This window comes from Callorhinus ursinus, unplaced genomic scaffold (genome assembly GCF_003265705.2).
Source record: "Callorhinus ursinus isolate GAN/ISIS: 27379988/994484 unplaced genomic scaffold, GSC_fseal_2.0 scaffold14, whole genome shotgun sequence".
Classification (NCBI taxonomy): domain Eukaryota; kingdom Metazoa; phylum Chordata; class Mammalia; order Carnivora; family Otariidae; genus Callorhinus; species Callorhinus ursinus.
The window spans coordinates 28,357,256-28,379,807 of NW_027397076.1; the positions used below are offsets into that span (position 1 = coordinate 28,357,256).

At 36.5% G+C, this 22,552-nt stretch overlaps 1 protein-coding gene across 4 annotated transcripts in view; it reads right to left on the reverse strand.

Moving 5' to 3' along the window:
- Window positions 1-22,552, reverse strand: part of NAV3 (neuron navigator 3) — a 350,025-nt gene that overhangs the window by 76,836 nt on the left and 250,637 nt on the right. For 2 of the 4 annotated variants that reach the window (XM_073900614.1, XM_025881299.2), the window contains exons 13-18: window positions 14,786-14,918; window positions 13,869-14,139; window positions 12,219-12,927; window positions 9,686-10,174; window positions 5,287-5,328; window positions 3,712-3,872 (exon numbers count right to left, since the gene is read on the reverse strand). In XM_073900614.1, coding sequence (XP_073756715.1) covers window positions 3,712-3,872; window positions 5,287-5,328; window positions 9,686-10,174; window positions 12,219-12,927; window positions 13,869-14,139; window positions 14,786-14,918 — 1,805 coding nt within the window. The remainder of the gene's footprint in view (window positions 1-3,711; window positions 3,873-5,286; window positions 5,329-9,685; window positions 10,175-12,218; window positions 12,928-13,868; window positions 14,140-14,785; window positions 14,919-22,552) is intronic. The other 2 variants (XM_073900615.1, XM_073900616.1) reach the window with 1 other exon arrangement.

Consider the following 22,552-nt stretch of genomic DNA (forward strand, 5'->3'; position numbering starts at 1 on the left):
AGGGCTTCTATACTGGCTTTGCTTTCCATTTGCTTCAGGCAAATATCCCAATCTCTACCCTTCAGTTTCTTCATGAATTATAATTTTTAAAAATGGCAGAATAAATGACCTCTGGGCTCATTCAAAGCTCAGAGATACAGCCAAATTTCTAAAAGGAGAGATACAGATATGACCATATGTTAGGGAAAAGGGGGCTGCTGACTTTATCTTAAATTATATTTCAGAGCAAAACCCCTGTTTTTACGAAACTAAATGTTGATTTCTGGGATTTGAGGAGAGGGGACCTGATAGAAATATGGAGTGGGTTTCTAAATACCTCAAGGTCTCTCTTTGACTTTGCTACTGTATCCAGACACATTAGCTAGTGAGTTTATGATATTGTTTTAAAATAAGGGTATTCATATGGAAGCTTACTTTAACTTATTTTGTGGAATCTGGGACTATTGCTAGGAACTAGGTAGCAATTCAAGAAAATTTTATTTGATTTTTTTTTTAAAGAGGAACTTCAAAAGTGTGATATATCTAGATTCAGGTAGTTTCTGTCCTGAGTGGGTTTAGAGAAGAAGCTAGAGATGTCTTAAGAATTTAACTAATAGTTGAATAATTGAACCAGAGATAGGTGTCTCCCATCTCCCAGGTTCTATGCTTTCATGCGTATAGAAGAAGGGGGTTAATTCTGAATAGCTTAAAAAGTGAATATGGAGAGAGGAGTTGAAGGGCATTCAAGGTGGAGGAACCTTTGGACGCAAAAGCATAGAAACTTCCCCTATAAAGTTGTTTAAACAATACTCTGTATGCAAAAGGGTCCAACAAATATATAGAACTCGTAGGTGAGAGACTGGTAGTAATACTTCTACATACTAACCCTTGCAGCACGGTGAAAAGTGAAGCTGAGTAATTGTTGTCACTCATGGGAAGATGACAACGAGTCTCACCAGGTTATGAGATGTCTCACAAGGGCAATGACCAATAAAGTTTCAAACAAAGATGTATTTTGTTTCCGTAAGTTATATTCTGATTCACTTTCTTGAGTGGAATGTTTCTATTACAGGTATCATACATACCAGGAATGACACACAGACCACAGCTTACTTTGGCAATAGCTTCATGCTACTCTACTGATGATGTAACTGAAGTGATCTTAAATTTCTGTTCGTTATACATGACTTTTTACAGTAATATTTCTAAAAATTTTATGTATTAAGATATTTTAATAAGTAGAAAGGATAGAAAAAACACAGGTATTGCAATTGCTGAATGTTAGTAATAATCACTTGCTGATCCTTCAGAAGAGATAATGATTAAATTGAAGGCAAATGATGACCAAAGTGAACTGCAAGACAATGCTATCCATATTCAAGTTAAAAAAATTCCATTTGATATATTTCTTTAATTTAATAATAAAATAATCTTTCGTTATGATTACATTTTAATAGTACCCACAGTCTTGCCTAGTAAATATAAATTCAGGTGATCTGCAAATCAATAAAAAGGTTTTTGGTTTTTTTTAAAGATTTATTTGAGAGAGAGGGAGAGAGAGAGCTAGCACATGAGTTAGGGGAGGGGCAGAGGGAGAGAGAGAGAGAGAGAATCCCAAGCAGACTCTGTGCTGAGTATAGAGCCCCATGCTCGATTTCATGAGCCCTGAGATCATGACCTGAACCGAAACCAAGTGTCTGATGCCCAACCGACTGAGCCACCCACAATAAAAAGTTCTAAAAAAATCATTTGCATGTTTTTAAAACTGGTCATTTTTTTCTTTAAAATAACACAGCATAGAGACCTCAGAACACCTGATCTGAAGCCGTATATGCTTATAAAATTTGGGTGGGCACATGAGAATCTGTTGACATGTATCAGAGGGTCTTCCTTTATATGTCCCAATGGGTGCAAATGTTGAAAATGATGGTAGAGGCAGTAAGGTCAATTTGAAATCCACTGCTATTGTCTCTGATAACGTAAGGCATGCTTTCCAATAAAAATGATGAGGTAGCAAGGTCTATTAAGTCTTATACTCTCTTGAGTCTTGGTACACATAAGTTAGTTCCTCCATAATAAAACCTAGGAATTTCGGATCCATTTCACAGATGAGGAAATTGACTTTGCCAAGATCAGACATAGTAAGTGTTGAGCATTTTTTTTTTCTAAATAATAATGGAACAGATGGATTTAATCAGAACAATATAAATAAGAAAATAATGGGATAAGGATTCAATTAGTCAAATTAATGTCAAGCATTAAAAAGACTGATAGGAGACATAAGATACCTAGCAAAGTCGGCATTTCAGGGGGTTCGGGTTTGTTTCAGATGTTGCATAAAATTAGAGTTTATTTCATATTCCTATGACTGTATAAAAAACATTTTTAATTTATTTTTTGAAGTTAAAATTTTAAGCTTCTTGCTATGTTTTATAATTACAATTCAAAGTAAGTAAAAACTATACCATCTGTTGCCATTATGAGACAAAGAAGTCCCTCACTGTGTAGATGCAGCAGCAAAAACTTGGTGTTTGATAGGGATTCATTAGCTCATATGGAACCATGACCAAAATCATTGTTTTCCATTGCCAAAGTTTTAATCTGTAAAGCAGGAAGAGTTACAAGAGAAGAGAAAGAGCCATGAGTGTCCTAAAGGATTGAAAAAATTGAAGAATTTGGACAATCGGTGGGTCCATTACTAGACAAAAAAGATAATAATGAGACTACTTTATATGTGATTTTATAGAACAGAAATCTATTTTTAAAAGAATTGGATCTATTAAATTAGAACTGGCATGTTTAAACTTCTTTCATTACTTTGTCACTCTTCCCTATGTTTTCTGTGACATTAATCAAACGATTTTACATTTCATACAAATGATGCTAAGCACAAAGTAATGCAATGGCTAAATTTGTCTTTTTTTTTTTTTTCATTGCACTTATCCAAAAATCTTCACAGGGAATACTCATTCATTTTAAGGAGAGTTTTGAAATGGTATTCATTTTGATCACCTGTAAAGAAGTGATCTTAAAAGTCATGGAGTTACTTTTTCTTTCTTCTTAATTATTTATATTTTGTTTTTCTACAAAAGTATGATAAATTTTGTTAAGGATTTAAAAAAACATTTTAAACAAAGGACAAGGAGAATTTTTATTGTTTTTTTTTAACAGTTTTTTTAAGACTTTATTTATTTGAGTGAGAGAGAGAGCACAAGCTGGGGGAGAGGCAGAGGGAGAGGGGAGAGGGAGAAGCATATACCCGCTGAGCAGGAAGCCTGAAACAGGGCCTGATCCCAGGACCCTGGTATCATGACCTGAGCCGAAGGCAGATGCTTAACCAACTGAGCCACCCAGGTGCCCCTGTTTTATTGTTTTTTAAGAGGACTCTGAGAAAACCCTCTAGGCTTAAAGTCAGGTGTTCTGGGATCAATTATTGCCTCTGGCCCTTACGAGTGGTGACCTTTTTATGAGTGAAATGGCCTCTCTGTGCCTCTGGATCCTAGACTATAAAATCACAACAGTAGTACCTGTGTCAAGCTGTGGTCATAAGCAATAAACTGCATATCATTTAGAAAGTATTCTGTGAATAGCCAGCCATTAAACAAATAAAAGGTACTCTTAAGGTGTCTCTATCTTTTCTTTAAGTGAACACGTTTTATGGAGAGATCCCAGCACTCCCGTGAGGGCAGGTGGCCAAAGGAACAAGATGAAATCGTGTTTAGAATATTTTACCCAAGTTGGAAAAGTGATATTTTCCTGTGGCGCAAGATGACATGGCAGAAGGGGAGAGCAGAGGGGACTGGTTGCCAGCATCCTGCAGCCCTCCGGTGGAATGGGAGCGCAGCCACTCCTTGCCCTCTTCTTGGCTGGCCTGCCGAGATGATGGAGTGTATCTGCAAAACAGCAAAGCTAAGACACTGAAGCACATCGATGAGGGCAAGGCAATACCAGGACAAGAAAACAATCGAGAGGAGCTTACTATTCAGACTGAACAACGTTCTCAAACAGATTGAATCTAATTATAATTGCTTAGTTCTTCCAGATGATCTGACACCATCTGTGTGAATCTCACAGGAAAAAAAAAAATAAAGGATTTTGAAAGGAAAATTATGCTTCTGTGAGATATGTAGTTGAAAATCATAAGCAATGAGCAGACAGCCAAGTTAACTGAGAAGGACTCAAAAGCACAGTGCTTGGAAGGATGTGAAGAGGGTGAAAGCACAGACTAAATCTGGGAGACAGTGCTAGGCCAGCGGCCAAGGGAACTGGTATGATGGCCACAGAAAAGCATAGGAAATGGAACACAAATTGACAGATCTTTTTTTTGAAAATAAAAAAGGACAACATTAAAAAAAAAACCACACTTATTTGGTTAAAATGGCACTTGACATCATGTCTTGATTTTTTTAAAAAAGGAAAAAAATGGGTTCACTTTCGTGGAAGATAAATTTCTGAAACAAAATCTTGAAATGGAATAATTGCAAGCTGCTTGTTATTACCAAGGGACTAGCAAGAAAAGGGATAACCGGGAAAGACCTGTTTGGCCAGTGCTCATTTTCACCAGAGTCAGTAAATTTTTAACATCAAAGAACAGTTAACTCATTAAGTTCATATGTGTTATCCCTCTATTAGTAGTTCATTTTATACCCTCTCCTCGGATAAAAGTGTATGGTAAAGGAAGGCCACGGGTTAAATTTTCATTTTAGTTTTTATGATGAACTGAATGATGATTTTGAGATTACTATGTTATACTAGACTAATTCGTCTCTAAATTGACTAGCACTCCTGAAAAACCGACATGAAAACTCTTTGAGTTTTTACCAAAAGGATTCTTTAAAAATTCATACCTTAATTAATAGTATTTGTCCTCTGATGATGAAAATATATTTTCTTTGATTCAAATTAGAGCATCCTTCAACCTTTCAACATTAACTGGCCACATCTGTAGACTATATGGGTTGAGGTTTTGCAAGCATATGCCTCCAAGATGCAAAAGTTAGGGAAGTTAATTTTATTTTAATTTATAGAAGTGAGTTCAGAAATCTACCAAAAATTGCTGCTCCCCAAATAATGATATTAGACTGGATTTAATTTTAATTTACTTAGTTTTGACCTCTACTGGTATCTCTAACCGGAGGCTTATCTCACCAACTCCTCAGGCCAGAGAAAATACCGGGATTAAAAGTGATGCCATCCTCAATGGCAGATACTTCATTGCAAACAAACAAAGAAAGAGGGAGAGAGACAGCACACAAAGTTTACGTGACAACAGAGAAAGGCAGCAATTGTGCTGAAAGAAATATATACCTTAGTCCCTTTTTGGGTAGTGTATTTCTGTCAAGCTGCATGCTGTTAAAACAAAGAAAACCCCTAAGGACATAATGCAAACAAAACCTCCAAATTACACATCCAACAAAAATGGTTCTTTAAACTTCACAAAATAAAATTTTTGAAACACATATTTAATGCTTAACTTATTGGAAAAGGCCAACCAAGGTGACCAGATGTCTATTATTGTAACACATTTGGTGATAATTAGTGACAGGATTATGAGCAGGTAGATTATGTCATTTGTTGACATAATTCCCCTATAGGTTCTATTTACCCACTGCTATGGTAGTTTTTGCTTCCCTGTGCAACTGATTAGACTTTCACTGTGATTTCAAATGCAGGAGAGTCACAGGTGGAAATCAGATAGATCTGCTCTCCCTGAGTTAAAGTGACAACTTCTAATGGGCAGAGGAGATATAAAACACCTTTTTAATACTTTATTTTTGTATTCACATTATTTTTAATAAAAACAAAGGCAGATCTATTCCATTTGCTTAGGAGAGAAAAAAGTACGACATAATAAATATCGGCTTGAAACGTAATGTTTCTGGCACCATTTATTTAAATATTTTATAGAACTGAACTATGCCATCTTTTGGAAATTCGAAGTTAGGTATTTAAAAGGTTATAAGTTTTATCAGTCTCTATTTTAAAGAATTCTCAACTGGTCATAAAAAGGGATGAAAGGATGTGTCTGGAGAAAATGAGAAATGGCCTCTCTAAAAATAGAAGAGGGTATCAACAGCTAAGTGGGACAAGTCTATGGTTTCTGTTATAACTTCTGGCATGTGAATAACCAAAAGAATACAATTAATTTGAATTTGAAGAATGACAGCTCTCTTCCAGTAGAACCTCCAATGATCAAAAATACACAGGATACGCATAATGGGGATGAAATAACACAAATGCAAACACATTGACTTGAAAATTAATCGCTCAAAACCAAAGCTAAAATGTTTTCTTCTACGTGTACTCCATTATTTAGCACTGCAGTAGAAAGCAACCAAAGACATTATATGACTTTATTTATTGGGAATGTCCACATAAGGTAATTACTCTGTTATGTAGATGCCAGTTCTAGTACACATTTTGACTAAAGGAATCAGATTGAACAAATATGAAAAACCTGTAACTATGAACGACAGTTGTGCTAAAGCATTTATAGGGTCACCAGCCATTTTAAAGATTATCTTTTTCATGCGTGCAGATTTATTAAAGCATCGTTTGCCAAAATTATCAATTGTATAAAGTGCATATGTTTCTAACACGCAGAGAACTTGATGAAGGAAAAATCAGAAGAATACATTTAAATTTACCAATATAAGTTAAAACTCTAAGTAGAAATATCTGTTTGACTCTGGATACTAATGGTTTTATACAGTAGACACTTTCCACACATCCTGAAAGGTCACACACTCTTATGCTTGCAAGGGCCAGGCAAGCGGTGGCAAGGAGGGAGAGGGGGATGTTAGCCAACAGTCTGAGGAGGTCAGGCCCTGTCTGTTTAAAGCCAACAAGATGCTCTGCTGGATTGTGAAGGCAGGGTTGCTCGATCTGTTATTTCCAAACAAGCCAGCAATTTGTAAAGTTGGTTACTACTTTAGATTATTTTTAAAGTTTGGTTAGGTTACAAAAAGCAGAACAAACTAAACAAAATAACTGGGAACTCGTTATGGCTCAAGAGCCACCAATGATTTGGAGCAGCTAGAGGGAAAATTACTGAAGAACTTTTTGTGATTATTATTTTATGACATTTTAATGAAAAAGGAATTTGAACAAAGTTAAAATCTTTATGAAAAACTATTGATTCAGTAATATTAAGATATGAATATATCAGTAAAATACTTTGAAATTGTAGACAAACGGGTAAGTCGTGAACTTACACACGTCTCTATCATATCACTTTAATTACTTTGTTTACAATATCTACACGTTAGCGCACTCTCTGTCAGGTATGGCTCTTTGGTTTGCTTAGCATTCCCAACATTCCACTGACCGCTTAATTCTAATTAAGCCCGGATTTCTGACAGGATCTTATTTTCTCTTCAACAGATCATAAACTTTCTTGAACGTACCTAAAGGATTAGAATAAATTGCTATTGCCTGCAATTTTGTTCCCAAGAAAGAAAAAGTACACCTTCTCATATCAAAAATTATTTTGATCCAGTAATTTCCTGGGAGGAACTAATTAATATTTATATCATATATTATACCTATGAAAGTATTTTATTTTTCACACTTTAATATTCATCAATACATTTCACTAAGAATCAAGGGCAAAATATGCATTTATTTTAAGTTAACCTAAGGTTTACTTTAGAAAAATTGTTTATCTGGCTATTTTTAATACTGGAACACTCCCATTCGTCAAGCCAGCCTATTTCAAAAACTGATCAACAACAAGATTTGCTTAAAGAAAAAAAGTGACTACATATTTGCCAGTGTATTTCTAAGGGAAAATGTATGTTGACTTCTGCTAAAATATAGATAAAGTAAAATATTAACATTGCATTTGTATCTATAAAGCTCAGTTTTATACTCTGGTTTGATTTGAAGATTGCTTGTTACAAATAGTTACTTGTCTTCTTTTCTGATTTTTTAATATCTGAAGGCCAGAGAAATAGGTTGATGGCTAAATGGTCAACTTATTGCAGCCATATTGGTGATTAAAAAAAACCAGTAATTTGGAGGATGACTTGGGTTAATAAATAATGACCTATTTGCAGTGTGGTTATGAAGTTGTTATTTGGACTCCTCGCATATCGGTATACAATCAAAGATACATTCATTAAAACTATAGGTTATTAACAGATTTTCAATATAATTTGATTTACTTGTTATAAGTCTTAAAAATGACATATGAGGGTGCCCATTTACCTTAAAGTGTGGAAACTCAAATCCAAGGTGCCGTAGGAAGCCTAACTTCTGAGATAAAAACTTAAATGAAATAGTACTTACAACCAATGTTTTCGTGTATGTAGTTGGTCTTTACGTATGCTATCTATAATGACAAAACTAGAGGGGACATAGATGCAAACGTCTACACGTTAGTCTCTATCTCCCCAGCTGTTTGTCTTGTGTCTCTTGGCCCAGGTTTTTGTTCATGAAGAAAAATATTATTTTGTAATTAGCAGTCCACCATAAGAACTAATAAGCATAAATATTTCAGTTCAAAAATTGTTTTATCGGGGGTTGTCTAATGGGCACGGCTGTCCATGCTGGGAGGTACAGTGGGATGGAAGTGATGGTTTGCATTTCATGAAGGCAAGAGAAACGGAAGAGCAATGGGAAATTTTGGGTTAGAGGACAACTACTGCAATGTGGTGAGAGTCTAGGTAAGAGCTTTAGTCGATGTTTTAAAAAATGAATCTGCGAGTAAAGCTGGAAGTCTGGAAAAGAGGTGATATGTCATCCTCAGTAACAGACTGAACAAAAGCTTAGGGAACGATACCAGGCATTTTCAGTGGCCAGTGGTGCTTTCACAAACAACACAACTAAGACATGTGGCCAAGAGCATTTTTAAAAGCTTTAGGTGTGTCAGGAAACAAATAACATCAAGTTTATCTGGGAAAAGAGGCAATTTCAGGACATTTTCCAGGGAGAAATAGTACCAAAATACCTGAGAAAGGATTTTTGGGGTGAGAGAATCTAAAGGCATTTTGGTTAACAGTGACACTTTCAGGCAAGTATATTCAGTAAGGAATGCCTCTTTATGTTTTTCATTGTAAGTTAAAAAAAAAAAACACAACTGCTTAAACCAATGGGAAACACCTTATAATACGATTTATTTTCAAGGGCCTATTAAAAATATCACTAGTGCTATTAATTTTCTCTAAGAATTCATATCTGACAATTGACTTTTTTTCCAATACAACTAGGATTCCCCAGTGATCTTTTTGCTCTTTTCCTACAGAAGTGCTAATAAAGCAAACTTAACATATTGCTCAGAGCATAATTGTAGAACCCATTTAAATTTGGTCTTTAAAAAAGCTCAAATTATCATAAGGAGCTACGTTGTCTTGGAGCTGAGGCCAGATCATTAACACGTCTTGAGAAGACATCATTTAATACATAAACCCATGCTTTGAATTTCATTCAAATTGCCTGTTTGGTACATATGTACACATTCATATTAAGAAACTTAATTATACAATTATCCTATTCTTCATGGCTTTTTTTTTTTTTTCCTTCTACGAACTTGGTAGTAAGAGCAAACAAAAGGCCTGGTCTCCTTAATCTTCTATCCCTTCAATTTTATGTTCCTTTGCAGAGTGGCATTCCCACTGACATCAAGGGAATTTGGTGGGGGAGGAGGGTAGGCACAGTGTGGGGAGGACGGAGTGAAGACTTCACCGATGCCTCTAGGAAAGCTCACCTTTCTGAGAGAGTAGATCTCACACTACCCGTTCTCATGAGCAGGCTCTGCACCTCGTGAGTGCCTGTGGTCAGTCCAGACAGGGAGCCATGATGGCTGAGGGGGAGGTCAATAGACTCAGAGCTCGTATGGAGGCTAGTCATGGACTGGTAACTCGGAGTGTCCTTGCTGCCGGCAGAGGAACTGCTCAGATTGGCAGCCCACACGAGACCACCTGATGTGAAAGAGTGGACCGACGCTGGGCTGGAAGCCAACGAGTGACTTAAGCTTATAACGTCTGTAGTTAAGTCTGAGGGCTTACTGAAGAGAGGGCTGCTGCTGCCACTTAGCCCACCAGCACTGCCCATGCTGCCCGTACCGGACGACGGTGATTCCAGACTGCCTTGCCGCGCTAATGTGGTACTAGGACTGGGCATTACTGAGGAGGATTTCACACCCTCAGTATTAGGTGCAGAGGCAGATTTGCCACCTGCCTTGGCACCAAACAACCTAAAAGAAAAACAAATAACAACTTCAGTTGTTCCGAGAGACTAATATCCACATTTAATATTTAGGGTTACAGTACACAGAGCCAAGCGTGCTTTGGCGTACCGAGCCACCGAGCACTTCCCGTCTCTGCGTTAATGAACTTTATAAGCGCGAACTTCTTAATCTTGTGCCAAAAAATCTCTCCTATCACCATACGGGTAAGTCGGTACTGGGCGTCCACCCAGGGGGTGGGGGAGAAAGGGGCAAAACAAAAGCAGATCACACATGAAAAGCCTTGGCTTTCACAGGGTAAGTGATCATGAGAATCTTTCGAGAAAATTAAAGCATTTGAGCACACTTGCTCTTACCTATTTACAGATCCATTATAATGAAACAACTTCTACGCATTCGGTATAGAACACTTAAAATTTGTTTCTTTTTTCTTTCTTTTTTTTTCATTGTAACAGTTTAACTAAAAGGAATGCTTAAGGCAAGGTTTAGGAGGTTATGTTACATATCTGGTGGCCTGAGTGACGGTCAGAGGGCAGTTGGTTAGAAATAAGATTGGACACTGTTGGCAACATGTTCATTGGTGTGCATTTTCCTCAAGAAAGACCAAAGGTTTTATGTCAGTTGCCAGTGCTATTCAAGTACATATTTATAATAGTGATTTGAAACACAGTTGGTGCTAACTCATGTTGGAGTTCAGTTCAGAAAACATTTTAGTTTTGTAAATGAAGCAGATGATATAATCGAATTTATGTAAATATGGAAATAAAGTGATATGAAGTAATGGCGTAATGATTACTAACTAATTAAGTTGCAATGAAATCCATATTTCCTAGAGTGAAATATTTCATGACGAATATGAGAAATTGTTTCATAGGTAATGGGCCACTGGAGGGCACTATTGGCTTTTATTTAAGCAACAGAAATAATTAACTCCCACTGCAAGTCATTATTCTTTCCAGTGAGAATCAACATTACAAAAAGCCAGTTTTTCAGAATTAATATTTCTACTGAGGAATATAACCTCTCGGTTTTCAAACAATCATGTATCTGAGATTGCTTGAAATGAAAATGTTTCGAGGCCCTTTATTTCCCAGTTATCAAGGTTCTTGGTTTATTCATTGTAATAAAAACAAACATTAAAAATACTTAACATGTAATGGACTATAAATCATATTCTATCATTTCATAGATGAGGAAACAGACCCAGAGAGGTTTAACCATTTGTCCCAAGTCTTTAACACTATGTATTTTCCTGCCACTTAAAATATATTAGTATTTAAAAACAAGGATATCTCACAGCAGAACTCTACATATTTAGTACCAAGACAGTCCCTATATAGAAACCAATTATGCTGCTTATCAGAGTCCTTTCAAAAAAAGCTGATGAAGCTACAAAATCTCGTCCATTCCTGAGTTGTTACCCTATATGAAACATCCAAATGTTTTCAAATTCTCTCCAGGATATCATACCTTGATTTTCATTAATACATTAAGATATGGTACTGCATCAATCTGTCCAATCTAATCTCTGACAAGGAAAACAATTTCATCTACATTCATTATCACTGACTCACTAAGAGCCAGCAAGATCATAAACACTGGAAATGAATACCCATAGTCATGAACACCTCTTTTGTTTTATTTTTAACTGCGGAAAGGAGAGATGGAAATCTATGGAAATTTTACAAGCGATTACTTTATTTTATCACTACCCCTCGGTGTTGCCATCTGCTTTTAAGTTTCTTATAAATGCTGTTTGTGTTGCTAATATTAGAATGATAGTGGGACTGAGAAGTTTGAGCATTTCTCAAAATGAGCACCATTTTTTCCCCAGCTATCTATAAGATCAGCTTTTTAAAACTCATGTACTCAGAAACTAAAAGATGCTAAGATATATGAACCTTAGAACATATATTTAGGGCATATATACATATATATATTTAAGATATAGGATTCAGGACACACATAGATTATTTATATTTATTAAATGGTTCCTGCGTATCCTACAGTATAGCATTTTCTATTTTCCCTGCATTGTTTCACACATTCTTACCTTCGAAATGTAGGTGAGGCAATGTCAGGATACTTGGATCCTGGCTGCCTGAGCCCTTGGGTCCCACAGGCACTGGCAGAGGTGGGGCTGGATTTGGGGGAACCTGACAAAGAAACGCTCTCTGAATCTGAGACAGCTACTTTTTCCTTTTCCTTGTCCGTCTGGTTGACAGTGACGGGGCTCGAGCGCCCTGACCCAATCTTAGTGGGTTCTCTGAGTTTCGAGGTGGAGGCACCAGCTGACTTGCTGCTGACGTTGGAATCGATACTGCTGGTGCTGGACCTGTGGCCGCCTCGGCCAGGGATGCCGCTGGTGCTGGATTTTGAAGGGCGGGGCAGGCTGCGGTACTGGAGGGAGGTCTTGGAGCTCACGTGCAGGACACCATCATCCTGATTCTGGGATCCGTCCAGACTGGTTTTTCTCCCTGCATTTGACTTCCCACCAATGGCAGCAGATTTGGGAATTTTACCCAGGGTGGCCGACCCACTTGTTATTGTTGCTCCGCTGCTTGTGATCATAGTAGATGACCCTACTCCACTTGGTTTCTTAAAACCAAAAGAGCCGGGAGCTGTGGATCTTCCAATGCCTGAGGGGGGCTTTTTCCCCTCATCTCCACTGCTTTTGCCAGCATCTGAAGGAGACCTCTGTAGAGATGATCCTTTCAGGGGAGTTTTGCCTTTCTCAGAAGCTTTGGCATCATCAGTTTTCCCTAATGAATGAGAAATACACAAATATACATGCCTGCACATTTTGATTAACACAGTAATTCTTCTTTAAATGACGTGTAAAAATGTGAATACATCTTTATATTACTTCAGTTCCTAACTATTTATTTAGATCTCAATAGGTATGTGCTTTAGTATATTGAAAGGATTGCGTACAAAGCTATAAAAACATGGTTCTTAGAAGAAATGTGACGAGTACTGAAGGAGATAAAATGAAAGCACATATTTTTGCAGTTTGTTATTGTGTTATATCTCACAACTCTCTCCCTTTATCAGGATAGCACTTAATCTTATCAAGCTAAGTGCTAGAAAAAGAATTCATTTGAATATCTGGTAAGATGCTTATATTTAGAGTCCCCTGGTACAACACTACTTAAGTGGCACTATTTAAAATTAGGCACCATTTTAAAAATAGGGAAAGAATCTTAAAAAAAAGATGGTACAATTTGGCAGAAGTCTTTCACTCTCTTCTTTCATAAAGTATAATTCACAAATGATGTTTCAAATCTCCAGCATTCCAACCCATTACATTAGTGTGATTACTCTTGCCTCTCAGTGATGGTAGTGAAAATTAGTGGCATACTTAACATAAGTACTCCAAACTTTCATAAGGAAGGCAGAAGGAAAGCAATCTTATTTTTATTAAGCAGACTTCTTTTATTTCCACATGAACAGAAATGACTCTGGCAGAATAAAGTCACTCAATAGCCCCAAATTATAATGGTGCTCTCTGGAGAATGCCTAGATTGTTACATTCATGTGGACTTACATGGTAAAGTGTGTGAAATTTACATGGGAAAGAATAACTGCACAGAGAAGAATATGATTTAATTAAAAATAAAGCTATTATTAAAGAGAACAAAGATGGAATGGAAACCATAAATTAAAACACTTTTGCATAACAGATGTGAAGTGACAAGCCTACCCGGGGTCTTGAGTGCACTCGTTCCAGCTTTCTGCCTAGATGGCGCTCCTCCTTGGGCAGACATGCCCCTCCTCCAGGAACCTGTCTGTGAGATGGACAGGGAGGCTTTCTGCCCTGTCTTCTCGGGGTCTTCAGGAAGTCCTGAGGAAACACCCTTCCACTTGCCAGCGCCATCCCCATGGCTGTCGAAGTCCTCTTCTGTTTTTCTCAGCTCCTCAGTAGTATCCCATGTCTCGTCTGTTGTAGAGCGTTTCTCTGAATCTGTCTTCAGCTATGGGGAAAATATCACAAAGAAACTTTGGGCAGAACAATCTATAAAGTGTGAATAGGCCTTGGAATGTACCTTTAAATAACTGGTAAAAAAAAAAAAAGCAGCACTGATTTATATTTCAAAAGAATTCCAAAGACTCCTATTTTTATCTATGTCTTCATTTAAGTTTCATTAATTTTAGCCACATAATTCTCACTTGCACATATTAGAGAATGTCAGAATAAATATGTGCAGAAAACCCCAATTAAATACTCCATAGCGGAAGGAATTTTCTGTGTCAAATTTAACAAAGGAAAGGAGGACAAGATAAAACTTAATTATCTAATATTCATTCTTGATTTACCATTCTCAAGAGATATAGTAATTTATTTCAGAGATCAATATAAAATTAATCAAGAACTATCTAAAATGAGACTATTAAAATAATTTTTAGGGTTAAAATATCAATGTTATAAAAAGAGATATGGTACAATAAGTCTTTCTGAGTTGGCTTGTAATCAATAGAAAAAAATACATATACACAAGCTGCTTCTGTTTATACAATTATATCAGATTCAGAGGCCGTGCTATATTTTAATCTAAGATAAAATAGTTTGAGGAAAAAACCCAGGAGAAGCACTGGAGAAAGAAAGCAGGCAATTCTCACCTGGGTGTTCTTCCTGGAGGGGACAGTGATGTTGGAGTAAGAGCTGACCGAGGATGTGGTGTTCAAGTCATCGGTGCTGATGTTATCAAGGGTGTCACTGAGACCACTACTCACAGAGCTGCTGTCATCCCAGCTAAAGGCAAGACACACAGCATCAATGAGCCAAACACAGGATGCACAAGACAAGTCGCCTATATTTCCATATAACATTTATCATGTATTGGGAAGATAATCCTCATTTTTTTACTCTCATGATGAAAAATTATTGACTTCCCATTTTAGGAGAATCATATTGAATAAGAATTGAATGCAGGCCTGAGGATAACCTTATCTGATATTTGCAAAGAATCAGTGTCTAGTGCAGGTGTAGGCTCCAAGGGAGTACCTATAAAATGAATGAAAACACTGCTACAGATACTGCATGGTATCAGGAAGGAATAAAACCACCAATGACTTTTTCCCCCCCTGGAAAAAGCAACATAGCATATAAGAATTCATTCTTTGTTCCGAAAGTTAAAAAAAAACAAAACAAAAAACAAACCAACAACTGTTCTTTAGTTAGGAATCAGAAAGTCACTCCTCATTCTTTCTTCTACCTTAGTAGCTACTAATGATTCACCAACTCTTGAACTTTGAGTTTCATTTCTATCATATCATCACTCCTGCCATATCTCACAGTTTCTGGCCTGGACAATAAAGAATAACCTCTTATTTGGCCTTCCTGACTATAGTCTTTCTCAATACAACTTTATTGCTAAATTTGGGTCAGTGATGAAAATGATCAAAAATTTACATCTGACCATCTCACTTCCCTTCTTCAGAAACTTCTCTTTATCAAAGCCATAGATTCCAAAATAGAATGCACCTGCCTCACAGGATGAACAAGGTAATCCACTGGGGCATAAGACAAAATATTTGAAATTCTGAATATATTTGTTTTTAATCTAAAGAAGAAAAAATAAAATAGGCTATATTAATATTCATGTGCAGGCTAACATGTGCACTCTCATTTAGTCAATGTGTCAGATGATGCAGAAGTAACATAGGATAAGCAGGGTAACTTGAATGAGAATGGCAGCTCCACAGTTCAAAGGGGTGGGACACAGTTTTCTCATTTACTGGCTGGTTCTCAGTCTATTGTGATGTACTACTGCTTACCTGTGCTCTGTTAAACAAATTCATGCACATGGGATACATATATTAGATACAGACAAAAGTTAAGTTTCATAAAATGGATAAGTGCCTTTAAAAACCTTGCGCAAACAATCCATATATTAAGGGAATATCCTCAATGAACGCATAAGCAAACCACAGAGGAAGAGTGGTGAACTGATAGTTTGCCTACTCTGGTCTGTGTGCTTTATGAGTTATAGCATAAATTCAAAATAATAGTGATATGCTGAGATCACATATGAAACCAATAAGAAATGCAATTATCAAGAAGAAAATAAAATTTGAATTTATAGCAAATAGTGTTAATGATGATCCCTCCCTAGCTGTATATTTTGTTTGTGATATTAGCTACTGATAGCATAATCCAATTAAAAGTGGGCAGAAGACTTGAAGAGACATTTCTCCAAAGAAGACATGCTGATGGCCAAAAGAACACATAAAAAGATGCTCATCATCACTTATCATCAGGGAAATGCATATCAAAACTACAATGAGATATCACCTCATAACTGTTAGAAAGGCTAAAATCAACAACACAGGAAACAACAAGTTTTGACAAGGATGTGGAGAAAAAGGAAGCCTCGTGCACTGTTGTGGGAATGCAAACTGGTGTAGCCACTCTGGAAAACAGTATGGAGGTTCCTCAAAGAGTTAAAAAAAAGAGCTACCCTACGCCAAGTAAAATAAGTCAGAGAAAGACAAATACTGTATGATTTCACTCATATGTGGACTTTAAGAGACAAAACAAATGAGCAAAGGGGGAAAAGAGAGAGAGAGAGTAGAGAGAGACAAACCATGAAACAGACTTTTAACTATAGAGAGCAAACTGATGGTTATCAGAGGGGAGGTGGATAGGGGTATGCATGAAACAGGTGATGGGGAGTAACGAGGACACTTGTGATGAGCAGCAGGTGATGTATGGAAATGTTGAATCATATACTGTACACCTGAAACTAATGTAACACTGTATGTTAACTAACTGGAATTAAAATAAAAACTTCAAAAACCATAGTTTTCCTCAAATTTTAAAATCAAGTGTTATTTCTCTCTTCTTCCTCTGGATTCCAAAATCATCCTCCTAATACTGAAATTGCTTTTACAAAGGTCAATAAATCCAGGAATTGATTTATGCTGTATTGTCGCATATATCACCTGTTATATCCATTTTTTGTGGCTTTCTATATCCTCGATCATCATCTGGATTACCTGAAATCAGAGGTTGTATTCGATTTATCTTTATAATCCCAGCATATACCATGGTGTCTACTGCTAAATAGACCACTAGTAGGTGTTTGTTAAATAAATGAAACAATTTTACTTTTGAAAAATGCTGCTTCTATCCAGTAATGTTAAGTTAAATTGAATCCAATAATAAATGTAGACTTTGAGAAAAATTTGTTCAACATATTTCCTTGCTAAACAAACTTAAAGGGACAAATTTTGATTGATGACATTATTTTCCTAATCTATCCTGTGATTTTGACTTTCATCTTTGATTCTGTGGATACCGGAATTCTCCCTGACTAGGATGCAATTAATCTTGTTTATTATGGGACAATTAAGTTGAAAAAGCTTCATAAAAATAGGGTTTTTTATTGAAAAAAAAGATAATTTACTCACATAATTAACTCTGAGGTCTCAAGCCTCATCAATATATTTTCTTCATCCTTTCATTTTTAATTTCATTAAGATATGTTAAGAATTTTTGATGATATTCTTTATAAAAGGGGGACTCTTTTTCTCCTCCAAGTTACAGATCTGTCACTCTGCTAAATTTTTCTCAACAATCTAGGACAGCTCAATACATTATAGATCTGTGGATCTTATCCACATAGATTGTATTTACACATTGGATTGTTTCCAGTTTTTAAATACTATGAATAAAACTGTTAAGAATATTCTCATATATTCTACTTATGTGACATTTTAGAACAGGCAAAACGACAGATATGTAGGATGATCAGTGACAGCCAGTGGTCAGAAGTATGCGAAGATTTGTAGTGGCCATACATGACTTGATGCTTATATCGAAACTCAGAACTGTAGGGAAAAAATTATTACCCTGTTAAAAACCAAAAATGTAGCCAGTTAGCCTGTTGGCAAATTACAATTTAGGTATACACTAGATTACTAACTATTCCAAGAATAGAATGATTTTTTGGCATACGTTTTATGGTATGTATTTAAATGTTCAATAACTCAATGGGGCTAGGGATCTATTTTATTTATCTGATCGTGCATTTGAAGCTCTGACCCCCATATGCACCTCTGGATTCAAGCAGAAGTTGACCTGCTTGAAAACAAATGTATTATATGTTCAATGTCTTCTTTTTCTTCCTGCTTTTTATAATAAAGAATTCTGAAATATTAACTAAATTATTATTATTATTATTATTATTATTAGAGAGAGAGCAGGGGAAAAGGAAAGAGACTCTTAAGCAAACTCCATGCCCAGCACAGAGCCCAACATGGGGCTCAATCTCACAACCCTGAGATCATGACACGAGCTGAAATCAAGAGTCAGATGCCCAACCAACTGAGCCACCCAGGTGCCCCTAACTAAATAACAGTTAAAATAAGTTTGCAGCCTTAAAACTAATTCCGGAGGAAAAGGCTATTTTTCAACACAGTCCTATTTTTGGTGTAGTAGCAATTCATATAACAGGCACTCAGCCAGGCTCTACAATAGTTCATATTGCCAGGTCAACTCTCCTACTTCTACATGAACAAGTAAAACAGAGGTTTTCTTTCAATAAGTAATTCCTGTACTTCAGGCATTCAGTAGTAACCTCAATCTCAATTTGATAGCTCATTAAATATTCCATTAATGAAATGAATGAACATGCATATTACTACTGATTCCTCTAGAAGTACTGTTTTCCAACCCTAATTCAATTCCAATTATAAGAATGTTGTGTAAAAAGTTCTGGATAAGTTCGTTCTTTCTAAGGGAAAAGTAGACAACATTTGCATAACAAAATGAAAGCGCCATTTTAAAAATTATCCTATTCCAGGATAGCTTTGTTTTGTATTTCCATGATTTATGGCAATTTAAATAACACACATAAGGAGATACAGATAGCTTTAAAAATACACATTTAGACACAGTGACATCTGCAATAATTTTAAAAATATGAAGAATCAGCTGTCTAGACTTTGTGCTTTGGCACCAATATGTTAAATCAATTAATTTCTCCTCAAAACTAAATAAACACAAAACCACTTAGACTTATGCCATACCTTTTTTTTGTTTTGTTTCTATCATCAAACATAAGGCACTACCTGTCAAGTTTGAGCACTGCAACCACTGAAGTATAAATTCTGTATTACTTTAGGGTCACTGACAGAAAGCAATGTAGTGTATTTCAACAAAGACTTATTCAGCATTTTCCTGGAAAAATATTTTATCATCAAGAAAAAAAGAGCAAATCATTAAAAGAGACTTCTGTATTGGAAAAACCTAAGTATATGACAACATCAACATGTTAAAAACAATTTTATAATTTTATGTTAAGAATATTCTTTTGGGGAGACTGGGTGACTCAGTTTGTTAAGTGTCTGACCTTGACTGTGGCTCAGGTCATGAGGAATATATATATTCTCCTCAAATTATAAAATGTATATGGTTTTTAACTGCAGGATTATTATTTATTTTTTTTTAGTTTTAGCTTATACCTTCAAAAGTGTTTTTTTCTTTTCTTTTTTTTTAAAGATTTCATCCATTTATTTGTCAGAGAGAGAGAGAGCACAAGCAGGGGGAGTGGCAGGCAGAGGGAGAAGCAGGCTCCGCCCGCTGAGCAAGGAACCCAATATGGGACTTGATCTTTGGACTCTGGGACCATGCCCTGAGCTGAAGGCAGATGCTTAACTGACTGAGCCACCCAGGCTGCCTCACCTTCAAAGGTGTTTCATCCTGCCAGCGTTCATTAACTATGCAATATAGTAGAGTTTGAGTAGCAGGTTTAGAATACAGTTGAAATGTCCTTTTCTCTATGAATCCTATCATGAAATCCAAGGAAACTAATTCTTCCACGTCTGTGTTTACTACCAGCATGCTTCCATTGTACTGCAGTTTATCTGCTCACAAAGCTATTTTAGCCACAGGATCATGGTTGAAGGCAAAGAGAGTGGCTTGTCTCTTGGAGTCCCAGTGCCCAGGTTGGCATCTGGCCCATGACAGTTTCTCCACATTTGCAAAATAAATCAAGAAATGATCTAGTCTTACATAGTCACAATCTATAGCCTTCATCTGATTCATTCACTCATCCTAACCCTTAAATGGACAAATAATTTTGAATTGTGGTAAAAAAATCAATGGGAAAAAGTGAGAGAAAAACCAGTGAGAGGGAGCTGCTAAGTTTGGGTGAAGAAAGAACCATCTCTTTGAGGAGGTAATTTTAAATAAGCATTATGCAGACAAGCGAAGGGTGAAGAGAGGCCATCTATGAAAGTGGTGGAGGAGAGAGCATTAAAGGAAGAGGAAACAAGTGTAAAGACCTGGAAGCAACAAAGGTCAAGGTACAGCAGGCAAGGGGAAATGTGGAAGTTCTGAGACTGCAAGAGTAGGCAGGGCTAGCCCCTGAGGGAATCTTACAGACAATGTGGAGAAATTCGACTTCCTTAGATGCACAATAAAAACTCAACAAATAGGGCCATCTGGGTGGCTCAGTCAGTTGAGCGGCTGCCTTCTGCTCAGGTCATGATCCCAGGGTCCTGGGATCGAGCCCCGCATCGGGCTCCCTGCTCAGCGTGAAGCCTGCTTCTCCCTCTGCCTGACACTTCCCCTGCTTGTGCTCTCTCTCTCTCTCTAATAAATAAATGAAATATTAAAAAAAAATTCATCAAATAGTTTTAAGCGGTAAAATATTTTAAAAAGTATTTTAGTATTATGAATGTATTGGAGGTAAGGAAGAGTGGAAGCAGGAAGCTCAATGAGGAGGCTATTGTGACATTTTTGTTTCTGACCAGGGGATAACACTTAAATTAAAAGAAGGCACTTTCAAGATATATTCAGAGGTAGAAATGGTAGGATTTGCTCTTGGTTGGTGTGACATAATAATAAATATATATTTGGTCTCTTTCTTGGATTCCTGAGACAGAATTCCTAAAACTTTTATAATTTCTTGAGTGATAAGGGTACTAAGATCATCTTTTGTTCTAATATTTGGTCTTCAACCCCAGTACCTAACATAGGGCTCCTAAATCTCTTGGAATTTCCTGAGTGATAGGAGCATCTTTTGTTCTAATGAGGGAACTCTTGATTGGCTCCAGATAGCCCACTGATTTTTTTTTACCCCAATTCATAATCATTTGCACATTTAAGTGTTAGAATGAGTGAGTGAACTACAGTTCAGGCCTTACTTTGTGACTATATAAGACTAGATCATTTATCAATTTAACCCACACCTCTATCCTCTGGGATGGGAGAGAGGCAGAAGATTCAGTTAATAATGTATCATGCCTACGTGATGAAGCTTCCATAAAAATCCATAAGTTACTAGGTTTGGAGAGCTTCCAGGATGGTGAACACATGGAGGTGTTGGTAGCTTGGTGCACCTGGGAGAAGGCATAGAAGTTCTATGTTCCTTCTCTATATTTTGCCCTATGTACCTCCTCAATTGGCTGTTTAGATGATGTTCAGTATCTTTTATATATTCTTTATAATAAACTAGTAAATGTAAATAGGTGCTACCCTGAGTTTTGTGAGGCATTTTAGCAAATTATCAAATGTGGAGGGAGTCATGGGAATGCCCAATTTATAGCTGGTAAGTCAAAAATACAGGAGGCTTAGACTTGCAATTGGTATCTGAAGTGCGGGAAGTCTTATGGGACTGAGCCCTTAACTTATGGGATCTGATGCTCACTCCAGGTAGTCAGTGTCAAAAATGAGTTGAATTAAATTGTAGGATAGGCAGCTGGGGTGAGAGAATTGGTTGCTGTGGGAAAAGCCCCAAACATTTGGTGTCAGAAGCATTCCATGAGTAGAGATTTTTTTAGTTTTCTTTTAGTTGGAATGTGTAAAAGAGGGGGGGAAAAAAAAGACTTGAGATCTCTTGCATACTTTCCACTGGCAATAGAGGCATGAATGAATTTTTGGAAAAGTAAAGAATTCATCGATAGGATTCAAAACATAATTTTAATCCCAAATTCAGTTTGCATTTAGTAACATTAGTTTCACATACCAAGGGAAACTGTTAGGAGTTTACTGTATCATAATTTAAATGTATAACTCTCGATAAACTGGCAATTCATGTAAACATAAAGTTAAAATCTTTCCATTTTCATTATTTTTAGTATGCACAAAATCCTATGTATTTATCCATGAAACATTTATAGAGACTACATTAATACCATGTGAGTTTTGGGTAAGGAGAGCAATCAATATACTCTATGCACTGAACTTTTCATTCCCTTTTCTTTTCTCTAGAAAACAAATAATGAAGATTTATTCTATTATAGCATCAGATAAAGTAAGATAAATGAAAAATGAAAAGCCCTTGTTCTTTATAAAATAAAGCCCTAGGTAGATTTGATTAAATGTGATGAAGGATGTTAGCGTGAAATGAATTTATGCAGTCAGGCAGATTTTTATGT